Below are 27,160 nucleotides of genomic sequence, written 5' to 3' on the forward strand. Positions count from 1 at the left end.
AACGTCCTGAAGGGATGGCGGATATGTGCGAGGGCATAGGAGGTCCTTTAGCACTGCTGTGGCAACGATGTCATAGAAGGTGCTTTGCCAAGGCAGAGAGATGGCGGATGGGCGTCAGCGTGGTAGAGAGTTTGGCTTCTTGGAAGTTCGCGAAGATCTTAGACGTAGATATGTAGATATGGCGTGCCTAGCTACCGTGACACATAAAATAACCGCTCAATTATTCACTGAGAGCGAGTCGAGTGAGCCGAGAGTGCGATGCAGCCCCTTTCACCAAAATCAGATTAGGGGTTTGTGTCTTTATACTTCTGTCTCTGAGTGAATCTTAAATCTGGGTTTTAGGCACTTAAATTGAGGTTAGAATTTAGTTGTAAAAAACATAATTGAAGCATGTATAATCTGTACGGATTATCAGATCCAAAAAATTCATTCCTCGTTCGAATCGTACAGGATGCGTATAGAGACTGGAGTTGATATTTGGGGGGAGCTTTTAAGAATCGCCGTCAGGGGGCTAAATCTTTGGCAGAACCTTTCATGTAAATTATAAATTCATTATTATTCGGTTCGGTAAGCACGTCTGAGGATTTTTCGGCTGATCGCTTGGATTCGCGAATCTGAAACGAGATTTCGTATAGCTTCTCCCTTAAGGGAGGTGAAAGGAGGTAAAGGTAGTCTTCAACCCCATATAGAGTAATATCTCCATCCCCTTTTGACTGTATAGGGAGAAGCGAGACGTCTATTGATTAAAAAACTTTATAATACGATCTCATCCCTTATTTGCTTTCTGTTTTGATTTTTATTGTTCCACGGGACATGGGGTGGCTCGTTCGCGGCCGAGTCGACGGGGTTCATCCGATATTTAATTTCGAAGGAATTCTCGTGACGGAGTTCGCCAACTAAGTTCCCGGTGAAACACCCGTGCGACACGAACAGGTGGAGTATCGGCGTATCAAGGGGCAATTACTTTTTAGCCCGGGGGTTGGTTTCCTACTGGTTGAAAAAAAGTGCTGAGTGTAGGAGAGAGAGGGATAAAAATACGAAAAAAAAAAGAAAATTGAAAATTATGAGGAAAGGAGCAATCCTTACTTCCATCTCAGGTTGGTATACATATATACAGAGTCCTGAACGAGGATTCTGGTAAAGGAGCTCGTTATCGAGAAAATTGAGCATCTTCAACAGAAAACCTTAGCAGCATCCATCTTGGTTTCACTGATGGTATAACCACCATACTTGTATTTTTCTCATCTTCGACATTCTCCACTTCATATCTTCACCCTCGGTCTACCTACGTCGGTTACCCAGTATCCCAACTCCTGGAGTGCTTCGAGGTATTTTTTTACTTGCATCCTTTTCTAGTAATTACCAAATGCCAAGGGCACTCCTGAGTCACCGATCACCTCCTACAGAAATAGTGATCGATTCCTCAACCTAAGCTAACTCAATCGGGAATCGACGGCGTGGCGATATTGCTATTTAATCTTGTTAGGATTTTAATTTATCACGATGGCACCCGTGATGGTCCGCCATTGAATTCCGACGGAGGTATCCTACTGAAGATGAATAGTGTTCTGGTACGTAAAGTCGATCTCATCCTGGATAGCAGGGAGTGCGGTATGCTGATGATGCTGTACTCATGAAATATATCGATACTGACATTATCCTGCTAAAAAAGAAAGGGAAGAGAATATTGAGGAATCGTGAAGGACGATGTACAAGGAATTAAACAAGAAGAAATAATCATACAGAAAGGCAGGCACGGATGGAATGAGAATGTGGCGCTAGTGTCGAGATCCGTTCGTTGGGGTTTTCGACGTGGACAAATAAAGTTTGTACGGTTAAAAGTTCTCCCCTCATTAAGAGGAAGTCCCCAGGGCCATGGCAAGAGAGTACTAAGTGCCACGTCTCACTGCTAGGAACACATTTATTAACAGGAGTCGACCTCATCCTCTATAGCGGGGACTCCAACCCTCATTCACTTTGGTAGCTGTCTGCTGTCCTGTCCTACTGGCTATACGCGGAGGAGGTGCAAGGGTGGTAAAATGGTGGCAAGAGGGTGGCTGCCTCGGGAGAAAGAAAAAAGACGTCACATTGTCGACGCCTTATTAATCCGGAGGCAGAGGGGCTTTGAAGAAATTAAAAGAACAGAGAGTATAATGTGAATACATCCATTCTACCGAAGTACCCAAGCTTCTAGCTGGCAGCCACCGCCATCTGAAAGAACCATTACCATTCTCCGCCTTCGTGCCGGCTAAGTACTAGACTGATAGACATCTTGAGCCTTGTCACGCTTTTTAAAATCCAATGTATATTGTACAGCCGGAGCTTCTCCGGGAGTCTTTCATTTTTAATGCTGCCTGTAGATTATATAATACCTTACGATTTTACACAATTTTCTTACTCCATTCATTTTATTTTAATTCTCTCCTTTTCTTAGGTATCGAACATCTTTTGACTAAACAAATATTTAGGTTTAATAGATCAGTAGTTCGTTGCTAGTCAATATTTATTGTATTAATTAGCCAAAGAATTTGGAAAATTGAAATTAATATATTCGTAGTACGTCTCTGCTGCGTGTTGTGTTAATAATAATTAACATTTCATTTTTTTTTCCTTTCAATAAATTTGTTTCGCTGGAAAGTTGTTTTGGAGTAGGAAACGATCTGGCCGGCCGGAGTCGTCTCATTTCGGGTACTTTCGGCTCAGCTGTTCTTAGTGGTTGGTGGCTTCGTTGCGCGACCTGTCTGCGGTGTTTTCTGTTTTATTAAAATTAAGGTAAAATGACTTCAGGTGTCATGAGTTGTTATATATACAGCGAGGATGACAGTTTACCGGCTATATATTTACCTGACAAAACAGAAATATATGTTGGACGATCTGACAGTACTGGTATAAGAGATAGCATGTGCTCACGAAATCAAGGTTAGTAACTACGTTCACTGCAATCACGTCAGTTGGACTATGTTGGGAATCTATTCGGAATAATTTTTTTATAATACTGCTCGTAATTTTGTGTTCATCATTCGGTCTCTCCGAAATACAGCATCTCTTATGGAAATTAGTTTATATAACTTTTCTGCTAACAGTTCAACGTACGTAAGAACATGACTCATGGTAGATACAAAATAAACATCCTAGATATGAATAATGAAGCTGGCTATATAGTGGGGATTTCATTAGGTTTCTAGTTTTCATATTTTTTGTAGTCTACTAGGAAACATTGGCAGACAAGTTCTTTTCTACGTCTTTCATTTTGACATTATCTTATCAGTTCGGCTCTATGCAAGCTATGAGGACCAGAGAGTTTTCGTGCAGCAGGTTGGAACCCGGTCATCTGGTTTGAACAAGTTTAAAACACGTAGAGGTGTAAAATTGGTTTCAAGACATGGAGACAGTTTGCATATTCTTTATGGCAAGTACAAGTACCGAATAGAATTCAATCCACCACCAAGTAAAGAAGAGCTAGAGAAAAATTCAAAAAGGACCATCGCTGAACTGGATAAAGAAGACAAGGAGTTATATGAAACTGGTGAAAAATTGAGTAAAAGATTCAGGATGGGTGAGAACAGTGAATTAACAAGTATGAAACTGTCGAAGGAAAGTGTTGAAGAGAAGCAGGATATAAATGACACAGTGGATAGTGAAGTCGTGAATGAAATATTGTCTAAAGTAGATAGTGAACAGGATATACAGGAAGCCTCACATTCTAGTTGTAGTAACATGATTGGGGTAACAGGAGGCTCAGGAGAATCTGTTCCTGAGGCATGTGTAACAGGATTCTGGGAGGATATAGATAATAAGGCACTGCTGATCTATACAAGCAAAGGAGTACAATCTCGACCTAAAGTAATTATTTAAGCATTTTTTGCAATTAAGATAGTCTTTCTTCAGTAATGCAGAGCAAAATTATTGTTATTTGAAGATAGCAGCTTATGATATGGATGGGACTTTAATAACGACTCGCTCAGGCTTAGTATTGCCAAAGGACTGCAACGATTGGCAAATATTATATCCAGTAGTACCAGCTAAATTAAAGAAATTATATGCAGATAATTACAAAATAGTAATATTTACAAACCAAGGGCAATTGGGTGCAGGAAAACTAAATCCTAGCGATTTTAAAATGAAAATTGAAAAAGTCGTTAAAAGATTAGGTGTGCCTATTCAGGTGTTTGTGGCAACAGGTAAAAACTACTACAGAAAACCAGTAACAGGAATGTGGCACACACTGGTCAAGCATGTATGTACATAAAAAAATTCTAAAATTTTGAAAAAAAAAATTTAATCTCTGATCTCTCTGAATTTGTATCTCAGAAAAATGACAGCATATCCGTAAATAAGAGTCAGTCATTTTATGTGGGAGATGCGGCAGGTAGAAAGAAGGATTGGGCTCCAAAAAAAAGAAAAGATCATTCCTCTGCAGATAGATTGCTAGCCCTAAACTTGGGCCTTACATTCCATACTCCTGAAGAACACTTTCTAGGACAAAAACCAGCACCTTATGAGCTACCAGTCTTTAATCCAAAGTCTTTAAAAAAAGATGTCAACATATGCGATCCACCAGATGCCAAGATTACTGCCAAAGAACAGGAGGTACCATAAACAGTTTAAATTTCTCTTGAAAAGAAGTAAAACTACAAAAAATTACAACATTTATGATACGTGCAGGTTATCATTATGGTCGGCGGTCCTGGTTCCGGAAAATCGCACATAGCAAAAACCTACCTGGCTGGCTACCAGCATATAAACCGTGACACTTTGCGTAGTTGGCAAAAGTGTGTAACCCATATGGACGAAGCATTATCCAAGGGTAAGAGTGTCGTAGTGGACAATACAAATCCTGATCCAGTCTCTAGAGAAAAATACATTAAGGTAGCACAGATGCACAAAGTACCAACAAGATGTTTTGTAATGGCTACAGGCCTGGAACACTCCAAGCATAATAATAAGGTACTATCAACATGGCATTACTTATAATTCTAATAAATTCACGTTCACTATTAATGATTTGACAGTTTCGTGAACTCACGGATTCCAAACATCAGACCATTACCGACATCATTATAAATTCCTACATGTAAGTAGTAAAAACTTTGTTCACATTTTTATGCTTTTTTTTTTGCTTACGACTAACATCAAAATCGGGCAAGGCGAATACTAATACGGATTAAATAATATTTAATCGTCTATGACCGTCAAACGGTGAATATTTTATCAGCCATACAAAGTCCCAGCTGCTTTGGCCTTGCCTGAGATTCATCAGGTTACTTCTACTCCTGATTCTACGTCTCTACGATCATCTCTTCACGAATCTACAACCTTACAGGAAGAATTACAAGCCACCCAGTCTGGACGAAGGATTTTCTGAGATCGTGAAAATAAACTTTGTACCGCAATTCCGCACGGATAGGGATCGACAACTTTATGAGATGTACCTGCTTGAAAAATAGAAAATAATGAAAATGAAATCTAGTCATCGCAGTTTACCGTGAAGACGATCCCATAAAAATTATCTACATGAACATTCCCTGAACGTAGATTAGCGTTACAATACTTATAACAATCATGTTTTAGCTACAATTATGACTATGCATGTGACAGGTAAAATTTGTGTGCGCTTCTGATATGCACATAACTATTATATATAACTGAAATAATATGTATTGCTGGAATTATTAACAAACTGTAAGTAATTGACACACTATCCTCCATTTATCCTGTTATTCTAATTGTCAACTTTCTCAATACTAATTTATACTACGACAATTCGATGCTCACCAGTCCTGACGTACTATCTCAGTCTTCCTCCATTCTTGGCAGTAATCAGCTCGTGGTAATGGAAAGCGAGCTAATACGAGAAACAAAGCTAAGTTTGTCTTGTTTCCTGGACGTAGCAGAGAGTGAGGGCGGGACAGTGAGATAGAGCTAGAAGATGGAAAAGAAGAGGAAAGAAAAAGCGGGGACAGAGGGAAAAACGGCTGGGAAAAGTACGTCGTGGGTATAAGGAATTACCGTGAGCCGGGTAATTATTCCGCGTGCCCCTGGGTATAGGGAAATAGACAGGAGCCCGATCCGGCTCCCTCATCCTACTGGCGCAGGACTCGACCCCAGCATTGCTGCCTCCGCGTATAACGACGCAGCAAAGAATTATAAAATGGAAACTGGGGCTTGATATTAATGCATTGGGCTTTAGAAGAAATACTCCTGCGTCCGCCTATCTTCTTAGACTAAAACGATCGATGTTTATTTGAGGATTCTTTTACGATTAAAATTTTCTTTGTCTCTCTCAATCACGAGTAATTATCAGTTAAGTCAAATTTTCGATTTCTAATATCCCTAAAATGTTGGTTCATGAATTTAACGAATTTTTTATCATACGAAATTATGTATACGAAATATTTTGCTGATTCGAACGAAAGCTGTCGACTGTTTTCTCATAAAGAACTAGAAGCGGCGAAAACGTCATTGTCACATAATGCATTCACATGTATACGTAAACGACGTTGAAAATTCTGCGAATCGTTTCTTCTCTCGTACATGGAATAAGATGCGACGAGAAATATACTTGCATACAAAACAAAATGGTTTACGTTTCTCACGCGTGTGTATGTCAAACTAAAAGGACAGCTGATGCTTATGAATCCTTATAACAATAACGTTCTAGACGCTGGTACAACCTGTCAGAAATAATACCTATGATAGGCCTGGACACAGTAACAGCGGCAATAGTGCAGACACGTCCCAAGAAGAAGACAGAGTAATTCGTAGTTACCAAATGTACCTAGCATATGGTATACGGGGTGTCTTTTTAATTGAAGAATATTCTCAAGGGTTGAAACTGTTTCGTTTCTCTAAGCGTCCGGCTTAACGTTCGAGTCTCTGGACAAAAGGGTTTCTCCCGCGTCTCGCATTGTGTTTACCGACTATTTCTCGCGAGCAATTTCGCCCGAGGAATGACTATGAGACTGGCATAATGGGCCAGTCCTTCCGAAACACGTGGATTAGAAGAGACCATACGGAGACGTGGAGTGGTAGGATGGCTGCTGGTATATACATATATAAAGGGTGAGCATAATGTACGCAAGGATGGCAAATGAGGACGTTAGCCAAATAATGCAAAGCAAACCCTGCTCTGAGATATAGTCCGGCATTTGTCCATATTAAGGCGGCGTCAAGCTCATACTCGCGAGTTTCACGATGAGAAGGACGAGGACAGGCCTTAAGGATAGTCTACGTGGGGTAGGTAGGTAGTTAGGTGTATGCCTACTCTCTCTCTCTCTCTCTCTCTCTCTCTCTCTCTCTCTCTCTATTCTCTGTCTCTATCTTGTCAGAATGGAAGGTGGGACATGCTGAAATTATATAGCAAGGCATCACCCGTTATTAGTCAGAGTTGGGACGCATGCCGGCGATAACTATGTGTATCTTGAGCACCCGTTATATCGCCATTCGTCACGCTTCTCCAGCGTACACGCAATTTTACCTTGTAATCTCTCTGCTTCATTCGCGTCCTTTCTTCTCTCACGCCCCTTATAACACCTCGTGACATACTGGAATGCGTCTATTCGCCTATTTTCAAAGTAGCCAACGACAAAACCTGACACCCTTTGTATAATAATCATGCGCCATCGCATACGCGAAGCCCACGTGGTCCCAAGCCTCCGTTCCTATTGGCGAATTCATTCGTGCGGCTGCTTAACGTGGTTTTGCGATAAATCAAAAGGTAATCACGTAAATGGTAATCCTGATCCACGGACAGGAGGAGGCGTTACCGATCCTGGTGACCGATAAAAATGTACAAGTCATAGCCCATTTTAATTTGTCACGTATCATAAAATACGCGCGCTTTTTACTTATTATTATGTATACGCACCAGTTTTCAGGTGACGATGCGTGTTTGCAGAAAAGAAAAAAAAAATGTAAATATACATAAGCACGCACGTGTACAAGATACGCATAAAATAGTTGGAAATCCAGTTACGAATACGTACTGATAAAATCAAAATGGATCCATTTCCTTTATTGTTTGATTGTATCAGTTAAAAAAAAAATGATTACCGCGCGAAAAATTCTAATCCTCAAAATACATTAACCGTCGCCTCAAAGTGTCTTTAATTGCAGGCAATTGTCTTTAATTGTCTTTAATTATTATTGCAGGTAAGTAATGCAAAATCAAAAATACCAAATGAAACCATTCAATAAAATGAATTACCGATGTCTATCTAATTGAGCTACCAAGTCAGCTTAATCTTTGATCTGAACTCGAATAAACCGTTCATCCCCTAGGTAAATCCACGATTTCGCTATTGGATAACAGACGATCCTAATAAAGGGGTGGTTTGCGTGTGACACCCCTAGGAGTGATGCACGTTCTTGTCGTCGCTTGACAATTGCCAAGATCGTGTGTCGCCTTCTCACCCCTACCAAAAAAAAAAAAAATAGATATCGTCTCTGCGCCTTATGGGGATTCTGCACGATATCCGGCCATCCGCCTCTTTTGTTCTCTATACAAATCGGTCACAGGTTAGATATGCTTTAGCACCCCCTGGGTATATATATGTACCGGCTACCTATTCGTTACGGCGTATCTTCTAACGGGTAAGTATTGGAGAGAGGAGCAAAAAAAAGTTTTTTTTTATAAAAATAATCAAAATGATAATTTGAAAAAAAAAATCAAGTTCCACCTGACTGACGTTTTATTTGATGTCTCGAGACATTACGTAAAAGGACTTCTCTATCATTCGTTCCTGTTATATTCATTTTTGCCATTTACTTCCTTTATGAGTCCCCTTCACGAGTGTCTCAGGAGTTTCGTGTAAAACGTCACATCCTCTTCCGTACGAGTCTCATAACGCGACTGTCTTCTCAACTTTAAAGGCGAATGTGTGAGTTTGAAACTAATAAGCCGAGCACGGGATATAACACGGAGGTACCAGTATATAAGGGTGAGTTCATAGGGGTTGGAACTGGGGGTGGATGAAATGGGGGTTGATACTTGGGATTCTCACGTGGTAACGAACAGGACACTCGATTACGACAGGGATGATCTATGTGCATCTAAGTCGAGAGAAAGTTCGCAGGCAACAAGTAGTTCGTTGGGTATTTGAGATTATTATTTAAAAAATCATTCTTATTATTGTATTTATCAATAGCATTGTTTGCCATTGTATAATTCCTTATCTCCATAGTGTGACTTTCGATTGAGTGAGCCACGGTATTAAGGCGAGCATTAAAGCAGCGAGTGGATTACAGGGAAGCATTGCTTCAGAAGATATGCCGCGAATAATCTCATTAATAGAATAGATTTTCAAAGGTATTGTCTTGCGCAAGGATAAGCCTCATACAAAGACGAACCATAGATCTGAATTAACTCTTCGACTTACTCGATCTCTCATTCTTTAAGCGTGACGCGGAGTCTCGTGGAAATCAAACGTCAGCCCTGCAATTCTAACAGTCGTCGAGATGAGGTCACTCAGGGTATCTCACGGAAATACACTGGACGACCCGTTCGCGTCGTCCGACGGGTGAAATCGTCGAATTTACTTAGGCCTACAAGGCCAGAAAATGGCAAGGTTACCCATGGAATGAGCGTCGGGACGCTCGTACTTCTCCGTTAATGGTAGTATAGCCCCTAAAAATCGGTAACGAGATCCCTTGATGACTTCAAATAACGACAAGGCTCATACCAGCCCGTTATGATTTTCATCCCCTACATAACGTACGTGTATATATATATATATATATATATATATATATATAAACTTTGACCTTAAGAGGGTTTCTACATTTGTCCAATGAAATTTTGTGCTTTGGGACGATTAATTTACTTGTGTTTTCTGGACGGTAACATGGAAATCTTTACGTTGTATCTCCAGAGAATTTCTTTTCATCATAGGGAATGAAGATGATGGAGAGGAAGAAAAGATGAAAAAAAAAAAATAAAAATAAAAATTAAGAACCAACCATTCTTCGAACGTTGGACGCAGCTCTAATCTTTATTGTAACAAAAGCCGTTAAGGCAGGGTGCGAGCCTGATGGCGCAGATGCTTCTCATTACGCCATCAAGAAGTTCGACTCTTAACTCGTTTCACGGCAGGAAATAAAGGATGCTGCGCGCTTAAGATTTTTACACCGAGATCATTTTACCGCGCTTTACGTTCCACTTAAGGACCCAAACAACCACGTGCATTGTGATGGATTTACCTTAAGAGGCGTAACGAAGTCCCGCTGTACAAATTTATAGGATTTAATAATAACAATAGTGCATACAATATAAATTTATAGGCTGATCGATGCGAATAAAAGATAAAATGGTCCAGCGCAACCAAATGGTTCCTTCCTATGAAACTACCGGATAGTTTGATAGTCCAACAAAGGCTGTGCATCAAACGCTAGCAATTAACGTCGACGCCAGTGTTGCGTCTGAACATGCATATAGGATTCACAGGGTGTCGTATACGATTTTTACCTAAATAATGCAAAAATTAATTTCGTACAGTTTTTGTAAAAAAAAAAGTACAGTCTTACGCACAATTTTTAATCGTACAACGACGGATTTTCAATAACCCGTTGAAATTGATTCTGTAAATGTCTAATGTAAAATCATAGAGTATGTATAAATATACGAAACACCCGGTATGCAATTTTCGACGGTGGTTTGTACCTACGAGGTGGGGGTGTAAATTTGCATTGAACGAAATGAGGCGCTATGGGGCATTCCAGTCCGAAGTTAATAGCTTCCCAACGATTAACTGTATCTCCCTGACTCTCACCATTTCTCCCCAATCTCCCTCACTCTCTTTCTCTCATATGCTGATAGCAGCCAGCAGAGAGTAACAACCAAGCCCTAGCTAGTACACAGGACACACTCGCTCCTCTCTCTGGCTCTCGTTCTCTCCATCGGGTATCCCGCGCCATACTACTATCCCCTAATAATATATGTCCCAAAGGCTGCAAAACAACTGACACGACTGAGCGCACTTGCGTCGGGACACTTGAACGATAGTGAGGTGATATAAACAATAAAAAAAAATCAACGAAACATCCAGAAACAGACTTTTTTCCATTTCGAAAAAAAAAAAGAAAAAATACGAAATCAACCACTATTAAGAAATTTGCCAAATCCTCGACGTGGGTCGCGAATTTCGATGGTGGTCCAGCCAATAGTTTCTAGGCGACCAAAGGCGCTATAGGGGGTTATAGAGCATAATTTAGTGGACAGTTTGATATACAAACAATCTTTAATGAAATTCTTGGTGTTCATTAATAACGCATTACAGCCTCGTGGCGCCGGCTTTCGTGTTCCCCGACGCCTCCACTTCACTAATACCATCCTGGTCGCTTGCGTAATACTGCGAATGAGGCTCCTTCGAAATTCGCATACTGTACCGCTTTGGCTGACTCCTCGTGCACGGGGTGTCATTGTCAATGAATTAACGATAAAATAATTTAAGATTGATACTAATTATTTTTTTCGTAAATAGTATTCGAAATTAATTTTCAGGGGGATCGTAGATAGGGGTAAGCGGGGTGAGAAATTTTTTTTCTGTATTAAATAACTTGGCACAGTCATTACACTAGCTTAAGGTGTCTGATAGAGTGCATTACACGTAGCACCCTGTGGGTAATACTGCGAGACAGGTAGGTAGAATATTAGTAAGGGATGGTGAGAGATGCGAGGGAGGGCGAGGGGCGTGGTTGGGTTTCACGCGTGATTAAATTCGCGTGCCGGGGGGAAATTTATGATCGGGTGAGTTTCGCGGGCCTAGGCGAACTCCCCTGTATTATTATATAATTAATTAAATAATTAAAAAAGCGCCTCGCGACGCCCGCGGAATCTATGTAAACCATCAGTGATGAATGCTGCCACTGTGATTCCGCGACACGAAGTGTCCCAGTGCCCTTACGTCTCTTCATTACGCAATTCCGACGCATGACACAAACGTATTAAGTGCGTCCAGATATGAAAACGCTCCCAGAAGGTCGCCAATCCAATTTCGTAATGACCAACTAATTTCAGCCCTTCGTCCGTTCACGTTTAATACACATTTAATTAGCAGTCTAGGCATATGACGTCATTAATAAAAAAAAAAAAAAAATCAGAGTGCCAAATGACTCTACACATATGGATAGTGATAACCGACACGTTTCGCGTATAAAGAAAAATTCGATGTATAACAAAAAAAAAACAATAGCCAGCATCCCATAGTCATAGACGACCAATCCCCCGACAAGGTACGAAATGGACCAAAAATTATATATGCATACCACGATAGACGTGCGAAGCAACCCTTATCAATTATATTACCATGGAATCCTCTTGATTGCCTTTTTTCATTAAATGGAATTACTCCACGACGTTGGCGACAATTAGGGGTGGGCTATTTTCCCAGTGGGTGGTGGAAGCGGCGGAACGCTATAGTAACGGGGCTCGCCACTTTGGTCATCCCTTCTTCGAGGGTGGTGTCGAAAAAAAATAAAAAAAAAAAAAATAGAAAAAAAAATTGAGAACAAAGAGAGAAAGAGAGAGGAATTAAAGAGCCACCACAGTGGACAGTGGTCAAACCGCTTGCTAATGCACTCCCTCGCTCTTCCTGTCCCGTTTTCTACCCTCCAGAGCCAACCACCCCTGTACGAACTCAGTGATACAATGAAACACTCGCGCTCGTGCAGACGTATCTGCAACCCTTTATTCGGCGACCACATGGGATTCATAAAGCAGCCGTGAAATATCGTAGCAAAGTAAGTTGCGTCGTTTAGTATGATTTGAGCTAGTTTAATACGCTTTTGATAAAGCATTCTACGTTGGAACAAGCTAGAGCACTAAGGGTTGAATAAAATAAAAAATAAATGAAAAACCAATTAATTTTCTCGCGTACGATTTTCCTATTAAATGGTAAATTCGTTGATTAAAATATATCAATTGACAAACACGTGTTGACAATTGTCGCCATTACTGTCCTATGAAATCTAATAATTACGTCGACAACCAGTCAGCATATACAGTTACGTGAAAAGGGGGTGCGGCATTTATGGTATAATAATATAATTATAGGATTACATTGCCGCGGAGCATGTGACATTATTTCCGGCTGTCTATAAATCAAGTTGCCTTATCATAAAGGGATGTTGAATGCGAAGGGCAAGAGGGAGGGTAGCATGAGAGAAGAACGCTTTAAAACCATTAGCGACATTAACTAGCGAGGTTAATGCTGGAGAAGGGGGTGGTGGGTGGTGGACGGAAGGACAAAGCTCCTTGAATGGACGCGTAGGAATTTCATTAGGGAAAAGAAACGACAGGGATGATCATACCGAGTTTCCATGTGCCATACGTGCTAATGGCGGATGACGGCATAGGAGCGTAACCATAGAAAAGGAATGATGCACTGTGGGAATGAACAGCAGTTGTAGCCAGGACATGGATAAAATATCCAATTAGCCGATTGTTTGATAACGGACTTGATTAATGTGTGTAAGGTCTATCGATTACCAATTTCCACAGGAGAGTTATTCGGCCCTTAATTGTAAGGCATATAGGTAGGGCTAATTAGGGCAATTAATTAAGAAAATCGAGGATCGACCATATAAGCGAAGAATGAGCCATCGGGTCGTTAATTATTTTGTGTTTACTTTACGAACTCACTGGCAAGTGTCTTGATTATGGGGATCGGCGGGTAAGGCTAGGCTGTCGAAATTATATCGGACAGAGTATAGCCTTTTAGTGGGAGTTTAGTGGGCGGTTAAGGGGGGGGTGTGCTTTGTCACGGGTGGGTGAGTGGTACTATAGGGTGGTCGTACCTACGGCTATCGCATGTCGCTATGGATAATAGTTCGTTAGTCCCAGAGTTCAGTTTAGCTAATGAACCGACGGTGGCAAAAGATGGACGAAGGTATAACGTGCTCGGGCACGCGTATGTATATACTTATAGTAAAGGTCCACTCCCGCTGTGGTCCACCTCCCCATAGCGGGGGGTCTGACACGGAATGACAATCAAGTTTTATATTAATGTCTGTTTGGGCTGCACCCACCCATACCGGATGATCATTCATTTAATCAAACGGTAGCTCTAACGTGATTACTTATTGCACATTCGCGTTATTCTCGCACGCGTGGGACATGATTCAACAATTCCCAAATGTAATCGCGTTATGGCTGGGACTGACCGCCATGGACATGCACATATAGGTATACAGAGGCTGGATGTGAATACGATAACAGTTGTATTTTAGCGTTCGGCGTTTACTTCCCTTTGGTTCTCCTTAACGACCCCTTTTATACCTGCACCCCTACGATTAAGGGTAGTTCTTCGTGGACGGGATGCATCGCCAGGGTGAGGCGATGGGATAAGTTGTAAGGTAGGAAGAAAAGTCGTTGGAAACAAAAAAAAATAAATGGCAAGGGGGTTGCGATCAGCACTTAAGGGTAGAAGCGGTCAGTTCTAGGGGTAGATACATCGAGAGGGTTGAACTTTTTAATTCAGTACCATCCGGTCGGGGGACACTTCGTGACTGACCTCAGGGGGTAGTTCGCACGTATCCAGAGCGTCACCAATCCGGCATAGGTGGCTAGCACCCCTAGGACAGTCAAAGGGTGGTTGGGGGTGCAAGGGACCTCCGAGTATTCACTAGCTCACACGTACCGCGTGCGTCCGTGAATGGACGCGGGAACTTGTACGCCGTAAAGATCGGCGAGGAGTAATGCCGGACGTGGTTGGCGGACACGGGGGTTGGATACGAGGGTGGTTGGAGGGATGGACGATATAGAATTTTAATATAGTGCTTTACGAGCGCGATTGTCCGCCATTTTACGGGCGTTATAGGACGGCCATTTGAATTCTTAGATCTGCATACTTCGCGGAATTGCGTGGGTAGCTATGGGTGCCCATAGGAGGTACTTTTCACCCTTACCACTTGGGCTTCGTCTCTCGTCACTGATGAGGGGGGTGACAAGGGGTTACGGTATACCAACCTATCCACTACCAACGTCACTGGCATCCCTTCACGCTGGGCACTGCCACTACCACTCCTGATGCTCCCATTACCTAACATTCAAATATCTCGGTCGCCTCTCTATATTATGGCTTAATAAAATAATAATGTACAGCCTCTCTCTCGGCACGCTCTTTACGTATATGCTATATATATATATATATGTGCTTACGTACGTGCTCACGTATCTGTCCCACCTATCAACTCCATAATAAAGTTCCTCAAGCGTCCAGGATCCGCCGAGACGCGTCATATGGACCCATTTGATTATCATAGAATTCCAGTTCTCTTTGATCCATACAACCGACTATGTCGAGACAAAACCTATTCGCTTTATCTGATCGTCAAAGTCACGCGCCTCACTGAAGCTTGAGACTCGTACAGCGATGCCCGTACGTACGTCTGTATACGTCGATATGCAGACACAGTCTGTCTTGGCGATGGTAAATAAGCCTAAAAGTAGTTCGCGGTTCCTTGCCCAATTTAGCATCCCCTAATCGCTCCTCAGAAGAGAAAGGCATCCCTTAGGCAGCGACGGTAATCGTCCGGGCGATGCGGAGAGGAAATAGCGCCGATCCTCACCGTGAGCACGATATAAGCCGTATCAGTTATAATTTACAATGTTATGGCGATTTTATGTATATCTTGCCGGTGTAGCGCGGAGCGTGGAGAAGTATTATTTAAATTAAACGGGGCTAAACTAAGCGAACGGGGCATCGAAGTGGCGTTGGCGTCGGCCGACGTTGCCTCTTTCCTAGTTCCGTATACGTATACGAGATACGTATACTGCGGTGTATGGGAAGGATAGGTTGGCGGAGGTGGTAGGTTCGCTGTGAGTGAGGGTGGCCGCGGAGGTATGCAAATTATTATCGCGGGGCGATAATTTAAATGCATATTTCGCCTCCTATATCATTTTATTATTGCCAGCCAAGTTAAGTCAGTCCGTGGCCCCGTGCCCATTTACCCTAGGCGGTGGCTACCCTCGGAGAACCCACCCCCTTCGCTCTGCCACCCCCCCTGATATTACCTACCCCCACGTATTAGAACCGCTATCGAAGCGTTTTCCCGTATAATCCTTATTGTTACTGGCTGCTCCGGGATAATATCCTGTCGAGTAATGGCTGCCGAGGCGAGATTAATATTACTGAGCTAATTGTGTACTCCGGAAGGATCCGCTTCTGCGTTATATTCACTGTAAAGATTCCTCGAGACTTTATCTCCTTCTCTTTCTCTCTCTGAGGTTGCTCGGGACCTAATCTTTAGGCACCTCGTATCACAGTGTGTACTTAAGATACCCACTGTTACTTATTTACTGACTTTTTCACATCGGTTGAATTTTCAACCCCTTTTTATTAGTACACGGTGTACCGTGGACTTGGGATAATTGTGACGTCATGTTTTAGGTTGGTTGGTAAGTACGTATATAGGATGGTACCACGTGGAACAGATAGGACTTTACAATTTAAAGGAGGGTTCAGTCTGGACATTGCAAGACTTACACGAAACGAAGAAGGGTTCAAGCCCGGGGGTAGTATTTTAATTCCTGACCGTTATCGCGGATAGAGGGGTTCGGGTCAGCCGCGAAAGATACATGTAAGTTGACCCCGCCCTCGGGACCTCTCTGGACGCTTATGAATATTAATTTTACCTACCGAAAGTCTCTCGGTGGTAGCTCTTCTGTATGGACAGGAACAAATTAGATCTTGCCCCTTTCGTATATGTTTTATCGTTAGTTATTGCCACAGTGGTTTTTTTAAGGGTACAAATAATTCGATGCATCTTTGACAGTTTTACGTGAGACGCGCAGTCGGTAAGGTAGATTTTTGAAATTTTGTATAAGAATTATAAAAAACTGCTGAAAATTTCGTATTTTCGAGAAAGTTAATCTCATACCTACTCTTGTGGCTTCCGAGAGGGAGATGCAAAGATCACGGAGAGATTTCTCTCTCAGCTACACGCGGCCTCCCAGAATCCGGCCATTTCATAACTACAGATATAACCGGGAGTTAAAACCGCAGCACGACTGTCGTATTTTAGAGGTTCTAGCAGGGTGCCGCGTTCTACTCTTGCCCTCTCACAAGAGGGATCTTATTATCAAGCTAAATCTCATCCCCGAAACAAGTAGGAACCCTCTCCGTCCACCCTCTCTCCACTTATCCCACCCTGCACCACGAATACTCGAGTGCTCGACTACATCGCAACTCCTCTACACTTTCAGGCGCTATACCTTAAGCTACACTTGCCATTGCTTTTCCTCAGGTTCACAATTTTCTCTATCTCCTACAGTTGCTCCAGTCTTTGTAACCATCCACCCACCGCGTGGAGTTTCTATTTATTTTCTGCGCCAGCTAAAACTTCACTGATAGAGGGAAACGCCAGTTTACATAAGCACGTGGAAGTCTTAAGACAGTTTGAATATCTGGAGTTCATATTTTTGAAACTTCCTGTATCCACTATCACTAGACAACGTTATACCGGAGCATACTACCGTTCCTTACAAGAAGGGTTATATCTACAGACATCCAGGTTGCATATAAGAGTCAGAATACTCGGTCGAATATATATACATATATAAGTCACGTAAAGCTTTGACGAACTGAAAAATCTCACTGTGAAATACAACCATACATATGGCGGCGGTTTTGAAAAATATCCCAGTAAATTGAATAGCGAGTGTGATTTGGTAGGTAGGCAGATAGATAGGTAATAGCTATATACGAGTAAGGGAAGGTGGCGAATGGTGCTCGCCAGTCGGTGGTTGATGGTGTTTCGGGGTTGGGTCGAGTCGAGAATGGTGGGAAGGGTAGTGAAAGGAGGGAGACTACCAAGGGGTTGCGTGGGGTAAAATCGGCCGGAGCGTGTGTGGGTACTTAAATGTCCCACTATTTGTCGTGTGTCAAACCGGCCGTTATCATCAACACGCCACTCGTTATGCAACCACGTTTCGCAAACTCCGCAGGGAACGGAGATCTCTGGTTTTCAGTGTGGGCTGGGGTGGTAGGTCCACACCCCAAAACATTCATTCAGGTGGCTCTGGAGTGCTTTAGAAGATTTTTCAAAATATCCATCAAAAACCATCAACCACACTCCGTCCCTCGTCTCATGGTGCTCATATATATCCCATTCAAAACGTCATACCTCGCACTACCCTTATGTCATATAATATCCCGAGAGTCATTCGCACTGAGAGAAAATATTTGTCTCGCGTTAATTTTTATCCATTTGCATAACTGGGGGGGTCGGGTTGTCCTGCGAATTCCTTGGGTGGAATTTCAAAGGGCTTCCCAGCGTCCTACTGGCTCCGCGATACGAGGATATGGAGGAGCAACGTCAAACATTAGCTGTAATGTTCCCGGACGGGAATGCTCCTACATCAGCCTGTATAAAGTGGCTATTTGTTACGTTATTACACGCCTTTTTGATGCATCGCGCATAGCCCACCCCATCGTCGGAGAGCTTCCACGTGTTTTCTAGTCGAAGCCTTTTTTTCGGTATATTTTGATATTTTTACCGTATATCTTTCTCTCTCTCTCTCACGTTCGCCCTACCCTTTGCCAGTGGGGTAAGCACGTGCTCCTAATGCCGGTCGATTTAAAATACAAATTCTCGCGATCTGTATCCGAGCGCTGGGTTTTCTTTGGAATTCGTTGTGACGCGCGAAGAAAACACATGGAAACTGGTACACGGTGGTAACGCGATGAAAAATCACTGGGAGCGTACAAATTTCCCTCTGTGTATGTTATATGGGAAATTTTAGAAAAATTTCAGGTATATACCGTTCCCTGTATTTATTCTTACGTGCATTCCTTCTGTATCTCGTTTGTTTATTAGGACATACAGGGTGAAAACACAAGTAGCTAAACTAGCAATAGGGACAATGGGAAATCGAGGGATTTCTCAAAGTCCCCTTTATACTGTGGAGCCTAGGGTTGAGTATCTTTGATTAACGAGCGCGACACTGGATATAGAGCACGGACCAATCAAACCCCTCAGATACACTCGGTCGCACCCCACTAAGAAATATCGCGATGGGTAATTTATAACCGATAGCAAAAACCGGCGAGTCATCGGGAAACCGGCCAGAAGAGGCATCGGGTTCGAACAGTTAACCACCGTTATGAATGGCTCCTATTTATTACGTATAACGATCCCACCCCTTATACCATAGACCATACTATGCAGTATCAACTGTTTCTTTCATTGCGTACAATAAACTAGCCACGAATTCCGATACCAAAAACAGAACCCTCGAAGACCTTAGGTACAAAAAAAAAAAAATCCCTGGAAAATCCAAAAATTTATTTTTCAATACGAAAAAATCAAAGTTTTTAAAAGGTGGACTGTGATATTTTTTGAACGAATAACGGATGCGGCTAATATCATTTGGTCCTGAGAAGGAGTCGGCTTTGAACAGATATCTTGTATTGCCTGTTCACGGTGATACATGGACCACGACAGCGTCCCATATATTTTCTTGATCGTCGCGGAGTCGGTAGTACTGAATATATGTGTAGTAGATATGGATAAAATTGTATGGTACTCTTGTATAAGGGTGTCGTCGCTATAGGTTGGACGGCCATGGGCAATACGAAGGAAGACCTAGGAAAGGCATCCGCGGGAGTAAATTGTGAATATGATAATGTGAGCCCACAATCCGATTCGGTATTTCACTGGCGTTTTTCCGATTGCCTGCCTATTTGTTTGAGAAGCTCTAGTCTCGCTGCGACAGTCTGACGAATGGGGGATATTCTCTACTTCATCCGATCACTGAGACTTAGACGTATATATACATATATGTATACGTACAGAGGGTGTGTATATGGATATTTTTACTGGCTTGCGAACGTGTCTGAGTTAAGGGTGCATTTTTCATTTTGCGGCTGTCGCGCTTCGCGATTTGTCGAAAGAAATAAGAGGTACGAATTTCGAATGGTGAAAAGGGATGAGCGTGTATGGTATAGATAAAGCAGGAAATTTTTGAAAAATTTTAATATTTTTTTTTTTCGTTTCATTCAATTTTATGGGTTGATTGGATATTTCAGATTTTTTTTTTCAAGTATCGCTATTACATTTGGGTAGAAAGAGAGATGAGAAGAGAAAGGTCCATTAAGAGACGGAAAGTAGGTGGTAGAATGCGTCCCGGCAAGATGGCGTCATTTTCCAAGCCATAAAGATCGGATATTACGGGAATTATTCAGGATAATTTAAATTGATGTATCAATTCCTGGAGATTCGAATGGCTGAACGCTGTGGAGTATATGTAGATATATATATATATATATCTCCGTCTTCTTTTCCTTCCTACAGTATGACAGAGACAGAGGGCATCCGCAGGAAAACAAGAATATAAATTACTAACAGATACTATAATTTAAATTGCCTACCCAGGGGTTCGATATCGTACACGCCTCCAGCACTATGCTCGACGCACCTCGTAAAATTCAAATAGGCAGCCATTACTCATAACCGCGAGATCGTTACTTGAAATGCTGCCTGTTCAATTTCCTTTAAAAAAAAAAGAATAATAATAAAATGACAGTCCTCTACGTATCATCCAAATTAAGATTGTCAGTCGATTTTTTTGTCACCCTGTAGAAACTTTCCTGACAGAATCACTCGCGAGTCGAGTCACACGCACCGCACGAATTAGTCACGGATTCCGAGCAAACGGAATATTTGAGGAAGTGGTGTATGGCGCCATTAAGTGTAAGGCAGGTAGATGTATCAGGAAGCTGACAGAGAAGATATAGAAGGTACAGGTTATGGCCGTGAGAGGATGGGGTGATAATGTATCGAATGGCTGACACCTCATACTAACAAAGTCTGACTTGTGTCAAGTGTTATCCACTAGCAGCCATCTTGAAAGAAATAAACGCACGTGACAATATTCCGTGCACGTATGTCGCCAAGAAATGATACCAACCATAACTATATATATATATACAATTGGTATAGTTTGTCCCGCTACAGGTTAGGTTGTATTAATTCTGATACAACCCTTAGGAAAAGAATCTGTCATTTTGTGTAAAAGCTTTGTTCACTGTACTCAACTGCCTGAGAAGGGAGAATTCGATTAATCATTTGTGCAAAGGGTTGATTTCTCTGTGTTGAATATATCGGGCAGGTAACCAATCTGATAGGTAAAACAGTATAGGGGTGGTGAATGGTTCAAGGCCAAATATAATAACAGGTAATAAAGCTTCGGTTTGGCTATCATTAAATTCATTAATCAGCCGGTTCGGTCCGAGGTAGATAACGTTGGAAGTGAATGCTGGCAAAGGGTTGAAATACATTTTTTACATCCCTCGCTGTAATTTAACATCGTTATTTAAAGCCTGATAATTTTCATTCGGTACTTCCATTTTCTATTGGGAATTTAGGGGTGCGAGGGATATGCTTTGATTGGGGATGCACTGGATTTGTTTTAAGCTCCTCGTCACAGGGTGAGCTTTAATTGATTACCGTCGATATAGGGGTTGACCGCAAGGGTGTTAGGCTGAGAAACAATAATAATATCTGACAATAGAAATAATAATCATAATACCGCAAGAATTGTTCTGGCCCGAGGTCCGGATGATCGGCCATCCCCATTATGAGCTTCGAGACAGAAACCATTAGACGGAATTCATCCCTTATGGGGAGCCAATCATAAATAAGTATAAGCACATAAGCAGGGAAAATTTCATCCCCTATCGAGAGCGGACATCATACATCATTGTTGGTAGCATACGTCCCGTATAAATACAACTGTTTTCTGAACACGTAGACCGAGTCCACGGTTGAACACAGTCGTACCGCATTTTGGGTTTGGTTGGGTCAGAGTAGCAGTAGAAGGAAACGATTTTCCCGTGGGCAGGAAGGGTAGCGGGATGACGTCTTTGATACTCAGGGGGATGAAATTCCAGTGACAGAATCGCGGGAGAGAAATGACAATATCGCCGATACACCCCCTCCGCACGGATGGAAGAATCCGGCATTAGGCATGATGTATGGTTCGCCTTGCAGACAGACCCGAGTAAAGCAACACGATCCACTCTAACCATCGGCAACCCCTCCTTAGGCGACCCCTCTCGAGCCACCCCCTCTGGAATTTCGTGCGCGGTATATTGATGCTGGTTATCCAGCCGTTTCGAGGATTTTTTACCCTTAAGGTGAGGCGGGTAAGTTTTCGACGCGATAGTCTGTTATTTCGTGCAAGATGCGTATATAGGCGTTGTTAAGTGAGAATTGAGAATTTATTATTATTATTTTTTTGAGATGTTTCTATTCATTTGATTTTTAGAAATTTTTTTTTTCGTCCCTGCCTTCTCAATATTTTGGTAGGACTTTCTTGTCGCTGACTGTTTTACAGGCTTCGATTTTCCTTCACATTAGCTACCGACATCGAGACCCTTTTCTTTCCCTTTTCCCTACCCTTCTGCCTCGCCCTCACTGATCCTGAGTTACCCTCATCCCCATAGCAATGGTTTAATTGAATTCCGATTATCCAAAGATGTTTCTCTCGACCCAGTTTCTGTTGCTCGTAAACCATGAATCAAAAACAGCCGTTTCTCTGCGGTCGACGTAATTATTCAGATTTCGATTGCGCGTTCGAATATGGATGATTGATCTGGAGTTTCTTGTCAATATCGAAATGTTGGGATACATCTGTGCAGAGCACCCTTAACGACGTGCATCCCCTCGAACGATAAATCACGGTATAAAGTCAGCCAACCGCAAGAATATTAAAAGTGATTTTTAAAAATTTCATTCCCCTCTTATCTTTGCACGCTTATTTTCTAAAAGAGGGTTAATTTCGAAAAAACGAAGTTTGAAAATCGTCTTGTTTCGTACAGGTGTATCATAACGAGGCAGAAGGAATGAGCATGGCCCCACCCCTATACCAACCCCCAGCCCTTCCCGGCTGAGAACAAAGCTCGAGAGAGCACGCGAAATCCCCGTCGACACGCATTTGCACCCTTAACAAAATCGCCCATAATTTTAGCCACGGGCGACGCGTTCGCGTCCTGGGGTTAAAGTCGCCAGCAGAAAAGAATTGGTATTCCGCTAGCGTCCTCCCGGGCGGCACGAGAACTAGTTGTTAAGTCGGTGCGATGTCCAAAGCCGGCAAAGAGAGAAAAAAAAGAAGAAAAGAAAAAACTAAAAAATTCTACGAGCAAATGTAATCAATCCCGCTGAGCTAGCCAACTGGGAGGGTAGTAGGTTCACCCGGCTCGTTTTCGAGGGATGAAATGCTAGGTCGAGCTGTCCATAGGAATAAAGCGACACCAACTTCTGTCGAGAAAAGTGCCCGGCAAAGGGGGAAAAAAAAGAAAACCCAAAAAAAGAAGCAAAGATCAGTTGCTCTTTGTAGTCTCGGCAAAAGCCGGATAAAAACTTTTCCACGGACGTAAGAGTTTTCTGGTATGGAGTGCGTGGGCGGTATTCTTTCTATGAAAGAGAAGTGTCGAAGTGGGAGCCGTTCTAATACAGTAAGGGATGAAAAATTTTCTGAGCCGGTTGAGCGGCACTGGACCCTTTTCGGTAAGGGATGATTGTAACGTCATTGGCACACGGTCGCATCTATAAATCAAAGCTCTGGAAGGAAAGATCTAAAAACCGCAACCCCCGTCCAACCTCCCTTTGGATGGCGAGAGGAATCCAAGGCGAGGGCAGTAGAGGCAGGGATGACATAAAGAACGGAGTGAGGTAACAATCGCCCCGTGGTTTCCTGCCCTTCGAAGGATCACCCTTCGAGTTTTCTCCTTCGGTTATTATTTTCATCTTTAATTTAAATCGTTTGATTGTCCCCAAACGCAAAGGGTTGTGCGACTGACGTGGACTGATGAGCGCAGAAATCAAACCAAAGGTTTGACTGAGGTCTCACCCTCTCTCCGAGATAGGGTAGTTACTCACCCACCACCCATCGCAAACCACCCCGTCCAACCATCCACCTTGTGGTCTCTTTGAAAGATTATTGTTGCGCGGAAACGAGGGTGAAATTTCAAAATTGTTACCCGACCCTTCAAGCCCAATTTTCAGGCTGATTTGCCTTCGACCTTAGGTGCCTCATTGCGTGCCGGTTATACCAACTGACTTTTCCTCTGGGTATACCGAGGGAATCGATACTGCCAACCAAGCAGACAACAAAAAATTGTATTTTTAGAAAATAAATTTCGCCACAAATACTCATAGAATTTACCACCCGGTATAATTTCCCAGGACGACGTAAAGTCCGGAGGATCGTCAGGACGTCATCCAGTAAAGTGCTGCATCCTGAATGGGAGATGATACGCCCACTGCTAATTGCATTATAGATCCTCGCACAGTTCTCTACGTTCTCACAGCTACCCCCTGTCTAAGGGTGGCTTGATTAAAACTTGATTGTATTATCCAAGGCGCGACTCTTGCGCGTGTCGCCTCTGCAGGCACTTGAGAATGCGTCCTCGGCTTCCTGTCTGCGGTGCATCTCCAGGTATTTTCCAAGACGATGTCAAGGCCTCTTGAATATGCCAGGATATAAGGGCTGCGAGAAATAAGGGTTGGTTTTGTCGAAAAGCCGTCGAAGGTATCGAAGAGTGTTCGGGACGTTATAAGGGTTGGTGGAAGGGTAGGTGGAGGGTCCGATACCGGGAAAGGATCACCTGTTGCTCGGGAACGATGGGGTTGGGGTCGAGGGTTACAGTTCGAAGGCCATTCAGGAATTCTACTAGGGGGGGTGGAAACAACCCTCGATCGGTTGTGTAGTGGGCAGCGAGTGGCTATATTCCTGGGAAACGCTATGGGAATCACCCTCGGCGCTGGAGAGGAAGGCACAATGGACCAGGTTTAAAGGGGAGGCTCGAAAAGCACCCTCTGGAATATCGCAGGGGCTTGACCGAGTTCGTAGCGAGGGATGGACCGCGGCCATTTTTACTTATCTCCATAGGGGTTGAGAATTATTCATAGTGTCAAAAAGGTTATGCACTGGACACGTGGGGATTTACTGACATGACTCTTACAAACCCCCTATAGCTTTCCGTGCAATAATTTCACCCTTGCAAGGATACACGTCCACCACTTAATTGCAATAATAATAATCTCATTCGCTCCGTAAAAACACTACGTACGATACAAAGAAAAAGTACAGAAAATAAATAAAGCACCAGAGTCAGAATGACCAGCGTGGTAGACTTTCTAGGGCTAAGGGGTGGGATTCCTATGGGATTCGTACGAATGAGACTGGAATGCTTTATGAGGGGTTCTGACCTGCGACTTATGGTCAGACCAATGACGTATTACCAGGAAGCAGAATTACCACCCTCGATATCCACTAGGCATTTCTAGATTCGCACCTAGCATACCATCTACCTTTATTTTTTTCCCAAACGTGAATTTTCATTGAACAAAAAAAACATGGAAGCACTGCCCCATTCAATGTAAATCAGTATCGACACAATGCTTGTTACATACATACACGATACTTTGATCCTCCATTATATCCTCATGTTGGTGAATTTTTTTCCTCCATTACTTCCCCATACATTCCAGTACGCATCACACGTGTAAACCCCTGGGAATTTTCTATACGGGACACGTATGAAAATCAAGGCAAAAGGCCAATGGGAATTCGTGCGGATTGTCAGACGCATAGGTACAGTTCATACCTTCTGTTTACGCAATTTCACCCACTTTTCACATCTATTCGTAATACATTGATTTACCATTTTCTATTCTTATTAATATTTATTCCCATCACGGTTCTCAATAATTTCTATTATCAATAGGCAAATTTGATATCAAACCATAAATACCTGTTTCTTCGTATAATATACACAGTATACAATAGGTAATAGATATGAATTCCCCAATAGGTAACATATATGAATATCGACGTTGTGACAATAGATAAATCAAATGGTATAAATAATTTAAGTAGCCATCACGCATTCAGGTTATCATTCAAGATTACAAGGCATTATCGTAATTGACAATGGGAGTCAATGAAAATTTATGGTAACACGTTTCTGTAATAATTCTAATGATAGTCACTGTCGCTTGTACGTCAATACACGGTGAGCAGGTTTAAGGGGTGTTTACACGCGCTTTTACGCACAGGCCTGCATGGGGAATATACAAGGGAAGCCATGCAGGCTTTAGAGTAGATATACATATATATATATATATATATACACTTTTACGCACTATACGTAACGCACACACTGTACATTGAGCCCCTTGAATGACTGAGGTGCCAGTATAGTAAGTATACCTATATACAGTACCTCTGTAGGGTTCAAAGTGCTACTTTTGCGTAACACTAATCCACCTGTTGACTATCAATACCAACCTCAATAGCAATCCTATAAAAACAGTAATTATTGGAAAGCAAGTATCAATGCGCCCAAACCTAACGATGAAATAACGTTTGAATAACGTATTCTAAAAATAAACTGAAAATAATTTTCTAAAAATAAAATATTCTAAAAATAATTTTAAAAAATTGTTTTTTTTTTTGAATCCTCAATAAAATTCTGAACAGATCGAGTGAGTAGAAAAAGTGGATGGCGATGAACTGAAAAGCTAAAGGAGGTAGACTTCAGGCTAGTAGCATAGCGCAATAGGAAAAGGTAGAAGAGTAGAAAAGAAACGAGCCCATTTTGATAATGAGACTCTATATAGGAGGCCAACACTCTATAAAGCTCTGTAGGGATTTGGTAGGCTATCGTCACCGGATTTCGCTGAAGCGGATGTAGCCCCATGGTATAAGAATCCAGCAGTGCTCTATTTTTCACCCAGGTCAATTTCCTGACACAGAATATAGACTTGCAGACCTACTGAAGTATTACAGTAGCCATAACCTCTTATGAAGAGATTGATAAATACCTGTTACGTAATCTTCACGTAATCTGCACTTTTGAGTTATATAATTATCAGATTGGACCCCTAAAAAATATATCTACGTACCTATATGGTATGGTGATATATTTATTTTTGATATTTATAATATATCCTAACATGGACTATACATATATGCCTAATATTTAACGTCTCATGCTCCGTTCGTCGTAACTACTGAATGATGCAAAGGACTTGGCTCTTTTATGAAAACGAGGCAAATTTACAGGGTTTCTAGCAGCGAAGGTTAATTGTAACGAATTCAGCGTAGCGACAGTCGCGTCGTGGGAGTGGGTGGGTGGAGGGGGGAGGGGGTTGAGGG

The 27,160-nt window shown here is 42.3% G+C and overlaps 2 protein-coding genes across 3 annotated transcripts in view; one reads left to right on the forward strand and one right to left on the reverse strand.

Moving 5' to 3' along the window:
* Nucleotides 1-27,160, reverse strand: part of LOC107269666 (nuclear pore complex protein Nup88) — a 257,533-nt gene that overhangs the window by 16,559 nt on the left and 213,814 nt on the right. The gene's annotated exons all lie outside the window — the stretch shown is intronic.
* Nucleotides 2,689-5,676, forward strand: LOC107269668 (uncharacterized protein F21D5.5). Of its 2 annotated transcripts, none has more exons than XM_015743790.2 (7): nt 2,689-2,919; nt 3,269-3,843; nt 3,920-4,237; nt 4,312-4,590; nt 4,666-4,947; nt 5,013-5,074; nt 5,216-5,676. In XM_015743790.2, the coding sequence occupies exons 1-7, from the start codon at nt 2,778-2,780 to the stop codon at nt 5,445-5,447; spliced, it is 1,890 nt and encodes a 629-aa protein (XP_015599276.1). In that variant the 5' UTR covers nt 2,689-2,777; the 3' UTR covers nt 5,448-5,676. The 2 variants fall into 2 exon arrangements, with proteins under 2 accessions (XP_015599276.1, XP_015599277.1); XM_015743791.2 differs by having other exon boundaries at nt 2,690-2,919; nt 5,324-5,676.

This window comes from Cephus cinctus, unplaced genomic scaffold (genome assembly GCF_000341935.2).
Source record: "Cephus cinctus unplaced genomic scaffold, Ccin1 Ccin1_scaffold0689, whole genome shotgun sequence".
In the NCBI taxonomy this organism is placed as follows: Eukaryota; Metazoa; Arthropoda; class Insecta; order Hymenoptera; family Cephidae; genus Cephus; species Cephus cinctus.

What these genes read in the sequence shown, in the direction of transcription:
- LOC107269668 (XM_015743790.2), top strand. Translation starts at nt 2,778, where the DNA reads ATGACTTCAGGTGTCATGAGTTGTTATATATACAGCGAGGATGACAGT. An exon ending in GAGTACAATCTCGACCTAAA is followed by an intron (nt 3,844 to 3,919) that starts GTAATTATTTAA and finishes TGTTATTTGAAG; the next exon opens with ATAGCAGCTTATGATATGGA. An exon ending in TTACTGCCAAAGAACAGGAG is followed by an intron (nt 4,591 to 4,665) that starts GTACCATAAACA and finishes TGATACGTGCAG; the next exon opens with GTTATCATTATGGTCGGCGG.